This window comes from Adiantum capillus-veneris, chromosome 22 (genome assembly GCF_014529385.1).
Source record: "Adiantum capillus-veneris isolate H3 chromosome 22, ASM1452938v2, whole genome shotgun sequence".
Lineage (NCBI taxonomy): Eukaryota > Viridiplantae > Streptophyta > Polypodiopsida > Polypodiales > Pteridaceae > Adiantum > Adiantum capillus-veneris.
Window position 1 is genome coordinate 146,536,278 of NC_140952.1, and position 20,680 is coordinate 146,556,957.

At 48.1% G+C, this 20,680-nt stretch overlaps 1 protein-coding gene across 4 annotated transcripts in view; it reads right to left on the bottom strand.

Annotated features, from left to right (window-relative positions):
• Positions 1 to 20,680, bottom strand: part of SWEETIE (HEAT repeat-containing protein) — a 208,129-nt gene that overhangs the window by 158,881 nt on the left and 28,568 nt on the right. For 3 of the 4 annotated variants that reach the window (XM_086494844.1, XM_086494843.1, XM_086494845.1), the window contains exons 2-3: positions 15,631 to 15,838; positions 15,417 to 15,523 (exon numbers count right to left, since the gene is read on the bottom strand). In XM_086494844.1, coding sequence (XP_086350970.1) covers positions 15,417 to 15,523; positions 15,631 to 15,838 — 315 coding nt within the window. Of the gene's footprint in view, positions 1 to 15,416; positions 15,524 to 15,630; positions 15,839 to 20,680 lie in introns of those variants that run through there. The other variant, XM_086494846.1, reaches the window with a different exon arrangement.

Consider the following 20,680-nt stretch of genomic DNA (forward strand, 5'->3'; position numbering starts at 1 on the left):
GGTGCTTTCTTCGAGGCAGTGGGACCTCGGCATTCGCATGCCAAGATCAGTCAGTTGAGGAGGCCCGACGGGTCAGTTGCTTTTGAGCCCGAGGATATGTGTGCAGTTGCTACTGACTTTTACCGTGAGTTACTGTCTGCAGAGCCTCAATCAGAGCGTCAGGATGCATGCAAGGAGCAGGTGTGGGCACAGATGCCTTGCCTTGTGACTGAGGAGATGCGTCAGAGGCTTGAGCTCCCACTTCAGCTTGAGGAGATGCACACAGCTCTTAGTGCCCTCCCCCGTGGTAGCTGTCCAGGTGAGGATGGGTTGACTCCCAGTTTTTTCTTGGAGTACTAGGACTTGCTTGGCCCAGATCTCTGTAGTGCTTTTCAGTACATCTTGCATACAGAAGTGATGCCTGACAGCATGAGTGAGGGCATGATCTACCTCATTCCCAAGGAGGGTGGCCCCTTGGATGAGATTCGACAGTGGCGCCCAATCACCATCCTCAAATCAGCCTACAAAATTCTTGCCAAGGCTCGGAGTTTGAGGATCCAGCCACTTCTAGAGAGCCTTATACATGGGACTCAGACAGGTTTTGTCAAGGAACGCAGTATCCTTGACAACATCTTTACTTTTTGGGAGGCTTCCACCCTAGCGCAGCTCCGTGGTGAGGACCTGGTGATTCTTCTTCTCGTTTTTGAGAAGGCACACGACAGAGTTGACTGGGACTTTCTAGAGGGCACTCTACGTAGGATGGGCTTCTCAGATGCTTGGATCAGAGGGGTGTCAGCTTTGTACAAACAGGCTCACAGTCAGGTACTTTTGGCAGGAGGTAGAGGTGATCGCTTCATGCTCACACGTTCGGTCAAACAGCGTTGTCCTCTTGCCCCTTTCCTCTTTCTGTTCTATGCGGAGGCGATGAGCAGGTTTTTGGTGTCGCAGCAGGTTGGTCTACGGGGCTTAGCACTCCCTATTCGGGGAGATGAGCTACTAGACGCTCAGTTTGCCGACGACTCATCCTTGTACTTAGATGGCCAGGAGGCCAACCTTCACAGGTGTGAGCAGGCTCTGGCAACCTTCTGTTGTGCATCTAGCGCATTGATCAACTAGAGAAAGACAGTGGCTTTCTCGGTTGGTAGTGCTCCTGTGCACGATTGGATGCCAACAGAGGATTTTAGGTGGATTCCCCCAGGGACTGCAGTTCGATACTTGGGCTGTCAGGTTTGCTTGGACTTGTCTCCCGAGCAGCAGATTGCTCCCCTCCTCCTGTCTATCAAGAGGAAGTTGTTACACTCGAGCTCAGCACGACTTTCTTTGGCTGGCAGAGTAGTAGTGGCCAACCATGTGTTGTTGGCGACTATGTAGTACATCACTTCTTGCTGGATCTTCTCGAGTTCTTGTATCAGCCAGGTAGAGAGGCTGATCAGGAACTTCCTTTGGTCAGGACGTGACACTCAGATAGCCCGAGCCAAAGTGGCTCAGGTCATCACTCTTCCTTGTTCACAAGGAGGGCTTGGGATCATTGACCCAGCACAGCACAGCAGAGCCCTTCTTGGGAAGTTCTTAGTCAGAGAACAACTTCCAGGTGAGGAGCCCTGGAAGGAGTTCTTGCTACAGCGGCTTCGTGCCAGGGTGCCTCAGGCTGGAGGCCCCTCGCGACCTTTGACCAGATGGATCTTCACAGAGATGCGCAGAGTTGGTTTGAGCAAGAGACTGGAGGACCGCTTCACTATGAGTTTGCTTCGATCTTGGGAGCACTTGCGGCGAGGCCTGGAACAGCGTCAGCCTACTTGCACGGAGGAGCGCCTACGATAGCCCCTTGTTTGGAACCCCATGGTTAGCACTCAGAGAGGCCTCTTGGTTGGTAGTCGGCCTCATGTTTCCTGGGTCCCATGGCAGCGGGTCCAGCGCGCTCTTTAGGTGACTGGTTAGAGTTTTCAGGCTTGTCAGAGGAGGTGCAGGGTTTCCAGCTCTACAGGGCATGAGAGGGGTGTAGAGCATGTGCCAGGACATTTCAGAGGTAGTTCCAGTTGTGTGGCTCACACCACTCGAGCCAGTCGCACCCAGGTGGATGGGAGCCTTCAAACGACTGGAGGTTCTCATCTCAGTCCGGGCCTGCTCAGAGACTATTCCATCCCTTTTCTTCGAGCTACAGGGTGAGGGACGCTTACAGCGAGTTGCAATAGAGGCCCCGCAGGTGGCAGAGTGTTGTTTTCAAAGGATCCGAGTGGTGGGCATCTGTGGGAGGACTTGTGTCATCGATCCTGACCCAGCAGCTCTTGAGACTGGACATTGGAGACTGTGGGCTTGGGAGTGTTGTCCACTAGCACGAGTACAGTGGGATCCTGGAGAATGGCTTTGGAGGGACCCTTTCTCTTCTGCAAACCACCCAGGTGTCCCGTTCTTTCAGTACGCTGTTCGACTCAGATGTCACCTACTAGCAGCACAGAGAGAGGCCCGCCCCGCTGCAGCACCTCATTGGCAGGAGGAGGGTCTCACAGCTGAGTTCTTGGCAGCCTTCTGGGAGAGGTTGTGGGACTCCAGACAGCCGAGGCGAGTCACCTTGTTTCAGTGGCTGGTCGCACACAGAGCTACAGCAGTTGGGAGCTGGCTAGTGCATAATGGTCTCTCGGCCGCATGTGCAGCTTGTGACCATCTTGTGGAGAGTCAACGTCACTGTCTTTGGGACTCTCCTTTCGCACACAGGTGTGGCTTAGAGTTCTTCGGCTGATGCCTACTCTTTCCACGGCTCCACGGTACACTTGGGGAGCAGCGGCTTGGTCCACCCTCACGGGCCCGGCACTTCAGTTTGAGCTATCTTCCACCAGTAGGATGATAGTGATGCACGAGGGGCGACCTATACTCCAGCCTGCCACAGAGCTTACTCCACAGGAGTGGTGCAGTGAGAGAGAGGAGTGTTGGGAGCTCATCAGTGGCCTGACACTCTGGTTCATATGGCGGGCCCGTTGCTTCCGCATCTTTGAGGCTCGCCCTGTGCCACTAGAAGAGACTGTTCGCGATCTTTGGCTAGAGCTGATCCACACTCTCAGAGGACAGCTCGAGAGACTTCAGGGCAGCTCCGACCGCATGCGGGAGCGTAGAGAAGCTTTCCTTCGACTAAGGCGTCCTGGGCCTTTCTACACCATGGTCCATGGTGTACTCCGATGGCACTACAGACCAATTGTGTGACATTTCCCTCCCCCCATTTCTTGATTTAGCCCCATTGTACATTTGCTGGTTTTTCATTGGGAGAGTCTCCCCATCATGGTTGTTGTAGCCCTCTCTTGAAGAGGTGGTTGTAGCCCTATGGGCAGTTTCATTAACTAATAGAAGGATCTTTTTCTCGAAAAGAAAAATAAGGGAAAAGAAAGCAAAACAAAAACAAGCAAAAACGATAGAAACAAAAAGCAAACAAAGAAACCTTACGACTAAGCTTTCCACGTGCACACACTCCAAAGCAAACGGACACACACACACACACACTCTAAAGGCAAGCTTCCATGCGCACACACTCAAACCCACTCACACCTAGAAGCAAACCATCAGAGGGACACACATACACACGCCAACACAAGCACGAGAAAAACCAAACAAGAACTAAAAAGGAAGACCAAACAGGAAACTGGCAGGGCACCCACAAACCAACGTAACCAAAATAGGGAGAAACGCCCGAGCAAGTGCCAAAGTGTCTGCAGCACCAGGAGAGGAAGCTGGTGTGGGAGCAAGAGCATGAAGCAACCTTCTCCAGGCAGAGACAGTTGTCCTGACGGGCTTCGTGTTGAAGGAGGTTGTTGGGCGGTAGCTTGAGAATCAAGCATGAAGACGGACAGCGAACCTGTGGAGAGGGCAACGGCGGCACTGCAAGTCGAGGACGTCACGCGGGCTCTACAAAGGATTCCTTCCGCAACAGGGTGGAGGGGCCATCCGCAACGGAAAGGGGAAAGCCAGGCCTCAAAAAAGGTGAGGAACGGTGAACCAGACTACACAGGGGGACAGATGGTAAGGGCAGGCCACGAGGGCGAGGCTGATGGTAGGGGCAAGGGCACGAAGAGGGTGGGGGGGAGATAGGTAAGGGCAGGGCACGAGGAAAGTAGGGCAGGTGGGAGGGGCAGGGGCGGGCCAAGGCAACAAAGCGTGCAAGCTATCCAAAGTAGGCAATTCACGAAAGAGGCAAGCAGGCAACGAGCGTTGGCAGCAGGCGACTGTAGGGTTTCTTGCACACTCTCTCTCTCTCTCTCTCTCTCTCTCTCTCTCTCTCTCTCTCTCTCTCTCTCTCTCTCTCTCTCTCTCTCTCTCTCTCCCCCCCGCCATGCCCCCTCGCGCTCTCCCCTCTGTTGCCCCCCCCCTCGTGCTCTCCCTACAGCTCCACCCCCCCACCCCCCACCCACCCCCCCGGGCTACCCCGTGCGTAGAGAGAGAGAGTGGAGAAAAAGAAAACGTAGAGAGAGAGAAATGAAAAGCATAGAGAGAAAACGTAGAGAGAGAAAGCGTAGAGAGAGAAAACTTGCGCACGAAGAGAGAGAAAGCATAGAGAGAGAAAACCTGCACGTGTAGAGAGAAAAAAAATTTACAAAAATTTAAAAAAAATCTCTTCCTCTCCCTCTCCTTTTGCGGCCTTCAATCATGAGGAAACAAAATGGCAAGGATGATCCTATGAAGGATGCCATTCAAAAATGCAAGGAAGAAATGAGCGAGTCCATCAAAAGGATGCCATTCAAAAATGCAAGGAAGAAATGAGCGAGTCCATCAACAAGATTAATCGCCACCTTCTTGGTACTATAAAGGTTTTCGAGAGTGCGTGTCAGCACAGGAAAGCACGATACATACGCTTGAGGATCGTGTGAAGGCCCAAGATGAGGAAATCGCACTACTCAAGGCCATCAAAGAAGGTGAGGAGCAACAAAAAGAAATGACGACCTCGTGGGTAGATGTCATCACAAAGACCCAACAAAAAGCAGAAGAGACCGAGAAATGGATCGAAATCGTCAAGAAAGGAAAGGGCAAGGAAATAACCTCCACACCAACCATCATTAACTTGACACTAGAAGAGGAGCAAAGGAGACGTGTGAGGGCCTTACATGTAAGGATATGTGGTCTCAGAGACCAAGATAATGTGGATGAAGAGGTGAAAGAACTCATGACTATGGTGGGGGTTAATGAGCAAACGCATACGAGGGCTTGGAGAGTGGGCAATAAGAAAAGTGGGAGCAAGGGGGAAACCTCAAGGAAAGGGCACTCATCCTCCGTTTTCCCTCCATGGAAGCGAAGGACTTCTTGAAGAAGAGACCGACTCTAAAGAAGACCGGCATCTTTCTTGGAGATGACCTCACCCTCTCGCAGATTGCTCATATGTAAGAGGTAATGCCGGAAATTAGAGCGACAAGGGAAAAAGGGAAGATTTATTTTTACCAGGATGGAAGGGTGGTGATATTGGAGCGACGCTCCGCATGACGGTGCGAGACCTATGGGACGACAATAAAGATGGCAGCCTGGAATTGTAATGGGTCACTCCGCCTTGATGTAGGTGCCTTTGAGGATAGTTTCACTGGGAGAGACATCATTTTCTATTCTGAGACACATCAAGCCCCTCGGCAATCCATGCCACAAGTGAGCAGATATAGATGGGAGACACCTTGCAAACAGGAGACCAGATCGGAGCATCGAGGACGAGGCTCACGAGGAGTGGCAGTTTTATTCAGGGAGGAGTTGCAGCCATTGATATATATAGCGCGCAAGGATGAGCAAGCTAGGTACATGTGGGTGAGGCTAAGGGCACAGACGGACAGATACCTCTACATATTTGTTACTTTCCTCCTAATACGTCAGTATATGCATCACCTAAAGGACAGTCCCCCTTTGCTATTTTGGATAATGACATATGGGAGTTTTCCAGAGATGGTGACATTATCATATTAGGGGACTTAATGCTAGGACTGCCCATCACCAGATAGTATTTTATGATACTTCCGAGAAGATGCTTAGGGAGCTGGACGTTACACAGATGGGCCTATCCAGACTATTACAAGATGAGGAGTACACTGAGTATGGCAGATACTTGATAGATATGGGAACTGCACATAGATTGGCTATGTTGAATGGCCGACAAAGATTTTCTACAGCTGGAGGTTTTACCTGCTTTCCACATCGACATAGTGCTAGTACAGTGGATTATGTTATGGCCCAGCCAGGTCTCATTCCATTCTTTCAAGATTTCATGGTGGGCACTAGGCCAGTTGGAGTAGCAATTGATCATGCTATCTTGTCTTTCACTCTTACATTTCAATTTAGTATAGCTCCATTAGGAGAGGTCCCCACACACATTCGGCATACCTTCGTGAGGGAGACGGCATCTGTGTATATGGATGAGATATACAGGCACCTATGCACTCAGGAGCCAGGACAGCCACTAGATGGACTCACTCAGATATTGACAGAGACGCTCCATGATGCAGCATCAGAGGCATACCCCCACAGCCAGCCTACACGGAGACGATCTAGGAGCATGCCCCAGAACAGCTGGTATGATGAGGAGTGTAGAGAGACGAGGATCAAATTACAGAGGAAAGTGCTCATGGGTATTACCACACATACACAGTCACGGATTATCTTTCGCCGCCTAGTGCGACGAAAGAAAAGGGTTTATTTATCCCAGCTAGAGCGGGATTTGTATCAGTTATTTATGAGTCAAGACTCAGGCGAAGCATGGAGGCTATTCCATGAGCATTCACCACCACTTGCCATCACCTCCACAAAGACATGGGGGAATATGCCACATCTCTCTACACAGCATCAAGACAACCACGTTTGCTGGACCCACTAGAGACATGCCCTGAGACATGTACTTTCTTTACTGCCGAGAGGGTAAGGAAAGCCATTGATAGGATGAAGACACGGAGAGCACATGATCATGATGGTCTGGTAGCAGAGCACTTCATCCATGCGAGAGATATGCTTGCAGAGCTTCTTACTATGATGTTTGATCGAGCCATGGATGAAGGCTTTCCTAAGACTTGGAGTATGCCTACGATTGTGCCTATTTTCAAGTCAGGAGATCCCATGATTCCCGGGAATTTTTGCACCATCATGGTTGGTCACACATTGGCTAGACTGTATGCATCCGTTCTTGAGCAGGAGCTGAGTAGATGAGCAGAGCGAGAGGGCATATGAGCACCAGGGCAGGCAGGGTTCAGGAGAGGTTTCTCCACTCTTGAATAGATTCTAACACTCAGAGCTATTATTGAGGAGGGTAGACACCATGGCAAGAGGATCTATTGTAGCTTTGTGCAAAGCTTTTGACACAATACCGAGAGCCAGACTTATACGCAGACTACAGGACATGGGTGTGCCTATAGAGCTGATATGGGGTATTTTGGCTTTATACAGTACAATGATGGGGCGGGTACGCACTACTGAGGGAATGACTGACATGGTCCACTCGACTATTGGAGTGAAGCAGGGATGCCCCCTATCTCCGACTCTTTTTGGGATGTATGTGGATGAGTTTTCAGAGTATGTAGAGCGTCAGGGAGACAGAGGAGCTCAACTAGCAGGGACATGGATTCCGTTGTTACTGTATGCTGATAATATTGTGTTGATTTCTGACTCTCTAGAGGGGATGCAGTGTCATTTAGATGCTTTGCACACATTTGCTCGTGACAGTGGATTGTCTATCAACCTTGGGAAAACCAAGGTTATGGTGTTGAACACCACATCACAGTGGGTCAAGAGGTCAGCACCCACATTTACGTATGGCCACGAGACTGTGGAGTACACAGATGCATATACCTATCTTGGGGTAGTTTTCAGTGGACCGGTGTTTTCACTGGAAGAGCATCAGAAACTAGACTGACGAGAGCCTATGCAGCCTTGGGAGGACTAGAGAGGATGTGTTCGCAGGTTCAGTTTCAGGAACCGCGAACAATGCTCTGGCTTTTTGACACTCTAGTGACTTCAGCTATGCTCTACGGAGTTCAGGTATGGAGACCCTCAATAGACCATCATGGGAGATCTGGTCGCACAGATGGATGGAGATATATAGAGAGGCCTTTGGTCTCTATGATCGCTCGGATGATTCAGGCTAAGGCCTCAGTGCTACATGAGATTATCTGAGCCGAGTTAGCCCCCCCCCCCCCCCCCCCCCCCCCCCCTCCCCCCCCCCCTCGTGGTGAGGCATTGACTAGATCAATATCCTTTATACACAGTTTATGGGACCTCCCCAGAGACAGATATGCTCGGCTTGCCCTGGAGTCATCTCGACAACTAACGCTACAAGGCGATACAACATGTTGGTATGGACAGATGACAGCATGGTTTCAGTCACATGGTTTAAACTTGAATAGATTGCCTCCGTTTCAATACTCCTTGGATGCACCCTCCCTGTCACTCACACGGACAGAGATCACCAAACTCATATGCCAGGATCTGATTCAGCTAGACACCAGGAACACATGGATACAGCCGACACAGGAGGTGGGCACGAAGATGGCCTTCTACAGAGAGCATCTTCTCCAACTCATGGAGAACGGTTTTGTGACTATGCCGACATACATGGATACGCACTTATCTCATGGGATACGATGCGCTATTGGGCAGATATGCACATCCTCACATCAGCTCCAGATCGGCCGATTTCGAGGGGTACTAGCAGGGCCAGGATATGTCCCCTATGTCGCTTAGAGCCAGAGACAGAGTTGCGCTACACATGTCATTGCCCGGCGTACTATGAGATACGAGGCCGCTTCCACTGTCAGTTCAGAGAGGGTTTTGGACCATTCTCTAGAGTCGTGAGATACAAGGATCAAAGATGTCTCGGATTGTTTCTACTAGAGCTACACAGACTTAGGGAGAGCTTGTTGAGGACATCAGGGGAGAGAGTCTCCGAGACAGAAGATCACAGATTTCTTTACACCAGCCAGGGGAGAGCCAGAGGAGCAGTTATCACAGCAGATCTCAGAGCCCACCCACACTACAGGTACGTTGATTGATCGAGCCATTGAGCTAGGCAGATCGAGACGCCCACAACCTACCATCGACGAAGGCTGCAGCAAAAGATCCAGATCACACTAGCTCGACATGCAAGACGCAAAACCAGAGTACTGACCATGGAGGATGTTGATGAGATTCGACAACGACCGATGAGAGATTTCATTCGAATCCACCACCCTCCCCCCCCCCCCCCCTTTCCCTCTATCTCGTTTCATCTCCGGATCAGCTTCACATTCATTTCCTTATTGTTTTAGTGTTTTAAGTCTTAGTTCTTTGTACTTTCCGTACTCAGACATGGTATCAGATTCACCAATTGTAACTTTTTGGTCTCATAGGTCAATATGGCCTTTCGAAACCGTTAATATAACATTTCATTTCATTTCTCTCTCCCATTTCAATACTCTTTGGATGCACCCTCCATCTCCCTCACTAGGGCAGAGATTACCAGGCTCATCAGACAGGACTTGATTCAGATGGATACGAAGAGGACATGGATACAACCTACACATGAGATAGGTACGAAGATGACTTTCTATAGAGAGCATCTTCTCCAACTTACGGAGGATGGTTTTGTGATCAGACCAGGATACATGGATACTCATCTATCCCACCGGATACGATGTGCTATTGGTCAGATACGCACATCCTCACATTAGCTAGAGATCGAGACAGGTAGATTTAAAGGAGTACCCGCTGAGTCCAAGATTTGTCAAGTGTGCCAAATAGAGCCAGAGACAGAGCTACATTACATATGTCAATGCCCAGTATACTATGAGATACGAGGCCGCTTTCACTGTCTATTCACAAAGGGTTTTGGGCCACTTTCTAGAGTCATGAGATACCAGGATCAGAGATGCTTCGGATTATACTTACTGGAGATTCGCAAACACAAAGAGGACCTCTTGAAGAGGGGCACAATGAGAGAGATCTAGCGACAGTGGAAGATTACATATTTCTTTCAGTCACAGATAGAGGAGTTCGAGCAGCCCCCACAGCGTAACAACACCAGAGGCATACTGCTTGATCGGGCAATAGAGTTGGGGCGGTCCCGTCGCCCATGGATGAGGGGGCCCTCTCGATATCGACACAGATTGCGACAGAGGATCCATACCATATTGGCATGACATAGGAGCCGTCCCAGATACTGATGTATATGTATATGATGCCTCGATTGTCAGAGAGCTCCATTGCATTGTATCAGCCCACCCTTTGTACTTCCTATTTCCTTTGTATCAGCTTTCACCCCACCCCTGCCCACTATTTTCTTTTCAGTTCTTTGTACTTTTTGTACCCAGACCTAGTATTAGATTCACCACATGTAACCTTTTGGTCTCATAGGTCATTTTGGCCTTTTGAAATTTGAAGACGTTAATATTACATTTCATTTCATCTCTCCCTCTCTCTCTCTCTCTCTCTCTCTCTCTCTCTCTCTCTCTCTCTCTCTCTCTCTCTCTCTCTCTCTCTCTCTCTCTCTCTGCCCCTAAACAAAAGATCTTTGCAGCCACCCTGGCCCCAAGCCCCCCACTTGTCCCACCCCCCATCCAACCCCAAAGTTCATGGGAAGCATACTTCATGGGAAAGATGAAGAAATTACAACAAGAGGTAGCACACATCAAGACAGAGCTATCAACCAAAGAAGCAGGGTTTGTCAATCTCGAAGCTCAACTACAAGATGTTAAAGCAGCCCTGAAGCAACACACCCAATAGGAAATTTCTGGAAAAACACAACATGAAAGCACTATACCGAAGGTAAAATCTGAGATCTTTGTCAATGAAGTGTTATCAATCTTGAAGGAAAATGAATAGGTGAAGAGCTTGGAAAATTACATCAGAGGTGGAGATTTACCAGAAGGTTGGGCAATCACTACCAACCCAGGTGAACAACTAGAAGGATACACATAGACGTAGAAATACTCAAGGAAAGTCTCAACAATGTGATCCCTTACGTAGACCTTGGTGAACCAATTGACATCCAAGTCGAAGGGATACAGGCCAGAGTTCTCTATTATGACGTAGATGACAAGATCAAGGTAATGAAGCAAACCAAGTCATCACAAAGTACATCACTGTGGATTTCACATGAGTCGACACCCCTACAACTAGAGAATAGAGTCAAAGAGTTGGCCAAACGCAGAGAAGAAAGGAAGCAAGGAAAATGGACAGTTTACAGAGGAGGAAAAGCTATCATTAGAGATTTCAAGAGTGCACCACCCTTCTCAAAGACATGGACTTGACACTTGTAGCATCTAGACACCTTAAGCACATGCTGATTTATTCCATTGTAATAGTTCTCTCTCATGAGTCATGAGGTTAATGCACACATGCACATGCACATTTTTCTTTTGTCATACCCAAAGTGAATGTAGCCAAAGATTATCCAGTTTATAGGGTCGACTTCGGCCTCCAATGGACGTTAATACTCTCTCTCTCTCTCTCTCTCTCTCTCTCTCTCTCTCTCTCTCTGGACCACTCTCCAGAGTCATGCGGTACGAGGATCAGAGATGCTTGGGTCTGTTTTTGCTCGAGCTGCGCAGACACGGAGAGAGCTTGATGAGAGGAGAGGCTAGCCAGTCTCAGACAAATCACAGACTTCTTTAGAGCTGCCACTGGACACCCGGAGGAGCTACTACCACAGCAAAGCTCGTCGCCTCACACCAGAGGCACACTGATCGACCGAGCGACCAAGCTGGGGAGATCTAGACGCCCACGACTGCGGAGGACTACACAGCATCGACGGAGGCTGCATCAGAGGATTCGGATCACTTTGGCCCGACATGCACGACGCCCGGTCAGACTACTGACCATGGAGGAGATTGATGAGATCCACCAGCGACCGATGCTGGATCTCTTGTGATCTAGCTATCCCAGCTAGCTGCTTAGTTCACACCTAGAAATTTAGGATTCCATAGTATTTTATTTTGTCATTTTGTCATCTTGTTACTCTGACTTTGTATCAGATCCACCACATTGTAACTTTCTGGTCTCATAGGTCACTTTGGCCTTTTGAAGACGTTAATATAACATTTCATTTCATTTCTACATACGAGACACCCAATCGGAGTATTTACCACGAAGGATATTGATGAGATCCACGAGCAATCGATGAGGGATACCTTGTGACTCTGATGATCCCGATAAGGGATACCCTATGACTTTGATGATCACACACCCCACCCATTATACAGTCACCTTCGTTTTAGATTGTATCACTCATTGTATCAACTGTTACTCATACCCTACACAGTTCCAATTATTTGCTTAGCTCACTTCAAGTAGTTTAGGATAGTACAACAGTTTAGTACCCCTTAGTCTTTTTACAAGTTTATAAGGACCCTTGGGACCCTCGCTCTGCAGAGCATCTAGAGACGCAGAGTTTCAAACAGGACGACCCTCACGAAATGTACCTTGATGACTCAATTGATGAAGAAATACCAAAAGGTGTACCATTCTTTGGGGCTAGTGCATCTGGGCGTGGAACTCCATTGTGCCGTGTCTTCTCTCTCTCTCTCTCTCTCTCTCTCTCTCTCTCTCTCTCTCTCTCTCTCTCTCTCTCTCTCTCTCTGATGATATTGTGTTGATCTCCGAATCCCCAGAGGGAATGCAACGTCAATTGGATGCTTTGCATACGTTTGCCCACGAAAGTGGTTTGTCTGTCAACCTTGGTAAAACCAAGATTATGGTGTTTAATACCACCCCATAGTGGATCAGGAGGTCAGCACCTACATTCACATACGGCCAGGAGACTGTGGAGTACACAGACACTTACACTTACCTTGGGAGTGGTTTTTAGTGGACCTACATTCTCACTCAGAAGAGCAGCAGAGACCAGACTGACTAGAGCCCACGCAGCATTGGGTAGACTGGAGAGGATGTGTTCGCAGGTTCAGTTTCAGGAACCCCGGACGAAGCTCTGGCTCTTTGACACCTTGGTGGCTTCAGCATTGCTCTATGGGGCTGAGATATGGGGACCTTCATTGGATCACCACGGGAGGCCGGGTCGCACAGACGGATGGGGGAACATGGAGAAACCTCTCGTCTCATGATCTCGCGGCTCATTAGAGCCAAGGCATCAGTACCACGGGCCATTATCCGAGCAGAGCTAGCGGCCCCCCCACTAGTGCTGGAGGCGCTCACCAAATCAATCTCCTTCATAACCGCACATGGGAACTTCCTAGAGACAGATATGCTCGCATAGCACTTGAGTCCTCTCGACAGTTAGCCATACAAGGAGATACAACATGCTGGTATGGGGAGATGACATCATAGTTTCAGGCGCATGGGTTCAACATAGACAGGCTGCCACCATTCCAGTACTCATTGGATGCACCATCTCTCATTCTTACATAGTCAGAGGTCACCAAGCTCATCCGCCAAGACCTGACCCAGCTAGACACCAAGAGGACATGGATACAACCAGCACAAGAATTGGGCACGAAGATGGCTTTCTATAGAGACCACCTTCTCCAGCTGACGGAAGATGGTTTTGTGACGAGACCCAGATACATGGATACCCACTTGTCTCATGGGATACAATGTGCTATTGGCCAGTTACGCACATCGTCTCACCAGCTGCGGATTGAGACTGGGAGATACAGCGGAGTACCAGCAGAGGCCAGGACATGCCCCTTTGTGACATGGAACCTGGGACAGAGCTGCATTATACATGCCGCTGCCCCATCTACTACGAGATACGAGGCCGCTTCCATTACTTGTTCAGAGAGGGTTTTGGACCACTCTCAAGAGTAATGGGATACGAAGACCAGAGATGCCTGGGTTTGTTCTTGCTCGAGCTGCGCAGACACAAAGATAGCCTGATGAATGGCGAGGCTAGCCAGTCTCAAAGACGGATCACAGACTTCTTCAGAGCAGACACGGGACAACCCCAAGAGCCACTCCCACAGTAGAGCTCCCCCTCGTCTCACACCAGAGGCACACTGATCGACCGAGCGATTGAACTGGGGAAATCCAGGCGCCCATGACTGCGAAGGACTACACAGCATCGACGGAGGCTACGTCAGAAGATTCGGAGCACGCTGGCCAAGCATGCACGACGCCCGGTCAGACTACTAACCATGGAGGAAATTGATGAGATTCGCCAACAACCGATGCTAGATCTTTTGTGATCCAGCTATCCCAACAAGCCGCCCATTTTTGCTTAGTTTTTTGCTTAGCTCACATCGACCAATCTAGGATCCCATAGTATATATCTTTGTTTTGTACTGTTGTTAGGTTATTTATTTTGTTACTCTGACTTTGTATCAGATTCACCACCTTGTAACTTTCTGGTCTCATAGGTCACTATGGCCTTTTTGAAGACGTTAATATAACATTTCATTTCATCATCTCTCTCTCTCTCTCTCTCTCTCTCTCTCTCTCTCTCTCTCTCTCTCTCTCTCTCCTATCAGTTCTTTGTTTGTAGTTTTCTTGTTTGTACCCAGACTTGGTACTAGACTCATCATTGTAATCAGTTGGTCTCATAGGTCATTTTGGCCTCTTGTAGACGTTAATATATCATTTCATTTCTCTCTCTCTCTCTCTCTCTCTCTCTCTCTCTCTCTCTCTCTCTCTCTCTCTCTCTCTCTCTCTCTCTCAGGGGCTAGAGTCCTAGACAATGACATATGGGACTTTATAATGAGCATCACCATAGCCATAATTACAAGCTCTCTCAGCTTAAAATTTGTTTCATTGCTGACTTGAGAGGTGAGTGAATGGCCCCTTGCCATCCTCAATGAAATCTCATGAGTGGATGATTCTTCAGAAATTTCGCATATTGCGGATCCTTGGCGTATTTGTAGCATAATTGCAGCACTTTAGATCGTCTAATACAAAAGTTGAACAGGTCTAAAAGCCAATTATCTAATGACACTATAAAATGTTACATTGATGTATAGACAGATGAAAAAGGCCCAGAAAACACATGGCATTAGCAAGGAATAGCTGAAAACTAGAGTAGCTTTTTAAGAGAGAAAATTCAATAATTTTACATAAGAAGCCACGATGAATGACTTTAAAGTGGAATTTTAATGAGGAAGAAATGTAGGTCCACATAGGAATATGTTTGGGAGTTCCTTCCACACGTATGCTCATTGCTTAATGCTTATCACGCCATAACCGGCTGAAAACTTGCAAGACAAACCTACAGACCGAACAATACATAAGAAGCCACGATGAATGACTTTAAAGTAGAATTTTTATGAGGAAGAAATGTAGGTCCACATAGGAATATGTTTGGGAGTTCCTTCCACACGTATGCTCATTGCTTAATGCTTATCACGCCATAACCGGCTGAAAACGTGCAAGACAAACCTACAGACCGAACAATACCTTGGCAATTGGATCAATGTGGTAACAATTGAAAATATCTTCTTTGAGCCACAATGCAAACAAAACCTTTAAACACTAACAATAGAAGACAGAACATCCAACACTAACAAACTTGCTAGTACCTCTGGAAATTTCATCAACTTGACAACAATATTGCTGGTTTCAGGTAAGCCAGAAGTGAGCTTCTGACCAAATGAACAATACAAAGCACCAAGACAGTTTGCCAACCCTGCAGAGCACCAGAATTTGGACATCACAAAAGAACAAAGAAATATATACATAGTACGAATAAAGGCATCAACTGAAAGAAGAGAAAAAGACATGACTTCAATTTACCAATGTAGCCTACACTGTCTAATTTCCTGCTTTCGAGTAGCAACCCCTGCAGACTGCTGGCTCTTGAATAAATAGAGATACTGTCCCCTTTAGCAATAATCTGTACAAGGGCTTTTGCCGAAAGACGGCGAACAGGTGGCCGAACTCCAATTAGTAACAAAGCTTGCAATGCATCCTCACATTTCCTCTGGCATCCCAAAATAGTTTCCTGGAAAAGCAGCGACTTTCGTGAGGCATTCCTTGACCTCCCCATTTGATCATAATAAAACAAACTAAGGCAAATCAGGAAAAGAGAAAGCAGAATAGAAGAGGCACTCATTAAAAAAAGCAAAGAAAAAACTATTTGAAGCTCCTTCCCTACCGTTGAGAAATCCTGTAATGAATCTACAGAAGCTTGAACATAAAAGAAGTCTACACCTCGGGTCTAAAATACCCATTTACCTGCACATTTTTTCCTGTCAATACAAAAGTCCCATTTCTAAAGGCAAACGTGGCCTGATAGGCAAAACCCACTACATCACCATCGTGTCTCAAAGGAGATCATATCTTTAAATGGAAAATATGTGAGAAGAAAGATGTAATAAGCTGGAGATGCCCTAATGCGAGGCTCAATGTTGCACATAATACATTAGGTGAAGTGTGTGTTCATAGCAAGTAACAACAATGTCACGTGCGCACAACACTTAAGCCACGTGGACAAGCTTTTGTTGTAGTCTAGCGTCACTCGTAGTCTAGCATAGGACCTAGCCTGGCAATTTGTGAGCCTCCAGTAGGACGTGCATGCCCAGGCAGGTCATAGTTGCATACCCTCACCTGCACAGTTAAGTCATCTAAGGCTTAAGCATATAGGCATATGGACAGTCACTTAAGTCATTTATTAATAAGTGACTTTGACATGACATTTATTAAAAGTAGGTTGGGCAAATGGCTACAAGACCTATAAATGAAACCCTTTGCGTGCTAGAGAAGGCAGAAGAGGCAAAAGGCGAAGTAGCATCGACAGCACCCTCTTCTCAACAGTACCCAGCAGTCATCAGCGTTTTCAGCCAGCCTTGGTGTTTTCCCTCAGCCTCTCCCATCAGCGTTTTTCAGCCCTACGCACCCTGAATTCAGCGATCAGCCCTTGCAAATCAGCAGCGTGCCAGCAGGACCAGCGTTTTCAGTTTTTCACCCATCGCCGTCCTCTGCGGTAGCAGATCAGCCCACAGTCTCATCGTTGTCGTCACAGTACCAAGTATCTCCAGCAGTACCCATTAGTACCTCAACAGCACCGCAGCACAACTAGCCCTCGTCGTCGTCGTCTCGTCATCGTCGTAGTCGATGAAGTACCCCAGCATCTAGCACCCCTTGCGTTTTGGCTTGGCTCCTGCCTAGCTTAACGTAGAAATCATCACGACCTCCGTGTCCTTAGCACCAAAGTGCCCCGAACTACTCAAGTACCAAGTATCCACAGTACCAAGGACCCGAAGCACCCATCACCATCCACCGCAGTACCCCTCAGCTTCTCAGTAGTACCAAGCATCTGCATCAAGTACCCATTAGCATGTCAGCATTTAGTCATTGTATCAGCATTTGTGCAGGTAATAAAGCAAGTACTTGCTCTGGCAACAAAGCAAGGGGACCCTTGAGGGTGGTTGGGACCCGACATGCCATGTCGTCTATCCTTTCTCTCTCTGTGTCTCTCTCCTTCATTGTGTTCAGTTTAGTTTGTGAAGTAAAGTAACCTTGTGTTTGTGCGGAGTACTAGTGTCACGTGAACCACCTATCGATGCACGATGACACGCTCTAACAATCATATTATGTGTACGCACATGCATTTTAGGACTATCCTTCAGTTGTCGTATGCCACTCTGGAGAGTCTCCAAGTGAGCTACGAAGAAGGAGCATTTAGCTGCAAGTTTCGGAACTCGATTCTGAGTCCGGACGAGCAAGTTAGAGCATAATTAAATAAATATTCATAATTAGGCTAAAATAAAAATGTCGTTTTTGCCAAAAGTTGGTCGGACAAAAACCATGCAGGCATACATAAGGCAACCTTAGCTTACACTTTCCAGCATGATTCATCAAGCATTCAAGCATTTAGCCTTGTGCGTTTTCCTCCTCGCGAAGGACTCTCACTCAGTTGTCGCGCTCCGCGTACCCGCATCTCCATAGTCAGGAACGCATCTGCGTTTTCAGCATTCCAGCAATTCATGTATTGGATCTCTAATACAACAGTTGGGTAACGCAATTGCGTTACCACAGTCCATCTCTCTCTTTCTCTCTCTCTCTCTCCCTCAGTCTCTTATCTACATATACATCTATATATACATTCAGTTCAGTTTTGGCAAGTGGGCACCCCCCGACACAGACAGTAGCGTAGGCGGTGTGTTACAACTAGATCCAAGCTTCGCGGGTTGATCAACCGCGTTTGCAAACTTGAATTTTTGGATTTCAGTGGATTTCGATGGATTTGCATTTTTGGAATTTTTGTGGGTTGCCCGGCCTCTCTTAGCCCGGACTCACAACTGTTTCCTACAGTTACAAGCCACTCCCACCCTTTCAATCATCGCGCATCAGGCGCGCTCACGTCTTCACCGCTTTACATTCTTAGACTCGGCAAGCCGAGCAAATTGAACCACAGAAAATTTTTCTGTAGCACTTTCAACCATCCTCTTGGAATGGCCACCATTGAGGACCGCCATTCAGGCGGCCAATGCAGCATCAAAAGCACGCATGTCATCCCAGTTTGACATCTTACAGCAGCAGATTGGTACTATTCAGGTTCGGATACAAGACCAATTGAGTATCATGCAGACAGATTTGGGAATGCTCCAGGAGAAAAGCACCGACTTGGCTGCCCAAATGGAGTTGTTATCCAACACACAGGTCATGACACAATAGCAGGTTACAGCCCTGCAAGAAAGCATTCTAGCACAGGGTTTGGGAAGCAGAGCACCACAGACACCCCTGCACCATACCAGGTTGTCTCCCATAGTAGAGGGGTTTGAAGAGGCGGTGTGGATGAGACCCTCTTCGAGGCAGAGGAAGACGACAAGAGTTCGTATCGTACGTTGGACGAGGCGAACCCTTTGCAGCAATTGCTGGAGCAGTTTGAGAAGGCACGTCTCCAAGAGCGGCGCCTTCGAAAGCAGGAACTCTCGGAATTGGTGGCAGCCATTAAAGCTCCCCATGCTCCGAGTAGCATTACCACAACACAACCATTGGTTCGAAACTCACCCAACTTTACCAAGGATGATGGTAAGATCGACCATGGAGCAGTCAATCAGTTTATCCATCAGTTTGTGGCCCACTTTCCATTGGCCAAATTAAGGACCCACAAGATAAGGTTCATCTGGCAGCCCCACATCTTAGAGGTGAGGCAGTCACATGGTGGCAGCATTGGGCCGACAAGCATACAGACCCCTTGATGCATACAACGAAGTTTCAATGGGACATCTTTGTCTCCGACTTCAAGCAACGGTTTCTCCCTCCAGAGTACCTTACCGCATTGGAAGATGAGTTTTCCGAACTCAAGCAGAAAGGCATGCCTGTTTTGAGCTATTCCAACAAGCTTCTCACCTTGGCTTAGCAGATTGGATCCACAGAAAAGGAAAAGCTACAAGCCTTGAACCGAGGGTTGGATGCCTCAATCAAGTACGGTGTTAGAAACCTCAAACCAGCGACCTACGAGGAAGCATTGGCATTAGCACAGAACAAGGAGTTGGAGCTTACCAATGGTAAGCCAAAACAACCAACCAACAGTACTTCCTCGCAGCAAACAAATGGGAAGAGTCAAGCCAACAAAACCGCTAAGCCAAACACTCCCAACAAGCCTAAGATGACTCCGGACGAAAAGGCAAAGGCCGGTGTTATCGGTGGCTACCTCTCAACGGAGGAGCAAAAGGCCTATATGGCTGAGCAGAGATGCTTTGGGTGCCATGTCGAAGGGAATCGAAAGCAAGACTGTGCGAAATGAAAGGAAAGACAACAAGCCTCTACTTCCGCAGTTGCAGCATCCCCAGCTTCAAAAACCCCAGCATCCTCGAGCACGCCATCAGTGGCACATCTTGTACCCAGTCTTCGACAACCCCAGGTTAGCACAAGGCCGTCCCCACACCCTAGGGTTATTGCGTGCATATGGCTCTGCCAAGGGCCACAGTTTCACCATTCTCTTTGACACAGGTAGTGAGGAGGATCTTATCTCTCCACAGCTAGCTACCAAGTTGCAGTGCACCATGCAGCTTTTTGATTTGGATGTGGATGCATTCACACCTGGCATCCGCACACGAATCACTCAGATAGCAACCAAAGTACAGTTCTCAGTTCAACAAGCACCATTTGAGCGAGACTTCCTTGTCTCACCTCTCACAGGTTGCGACATGCTCATTGGGAATCCTTGGATGACTACTCATGTCCCACTCATTGATAGTAAGTTAGGCACATTCTTCATCACTGAAGGTGTACCTTCCGCAGTCACTATCATCTGTAACAGGAGTATACCAGGTATCCCAATTATCTCGCATTTGCAGGCAAAGCGAGCCATTCGAAAGGGCACTGAATGTGCATTATTGTATGTTCGGGTCCCTCCAACACATTCCACTTCTCATGCCCTAAGCCAGGTAAGCTCCATATATGGAACAGACACCACCCCAGCTCAACCAGGCTTGGAACCTAGGATGCAGGCACTCATCTCCTGATTTCAGCATATCATGCTGAGAGATGGCCTCCCTCCAAAGCTTCCACCCTCTCGAGCAGAGGACCATCCGATTGAGCTCATTCCTGGCGCAGAACCACCAAGCCAATTTCCCTATTGACTGTCAAAAGCATTAGAAGGGGAGTTGGAGACACAGATTGCAGACCTCTTACGGGCTGGATTTATTCGCCCATCATCCTCACCATTTGCAGCCCCCGTCCTCTTCGTCATGAAGAAGGATAAGTCAGCCCATTTGTGTGTTGACTACAGAGCATTAAACAAGTTGATGATCAAGAACAAGTTCCCAATGCCTCGCATCGAGTACATTTTGGAGCGATCGGATGGAGCAAAGTTTTTCACCAAGATCGACTTGAA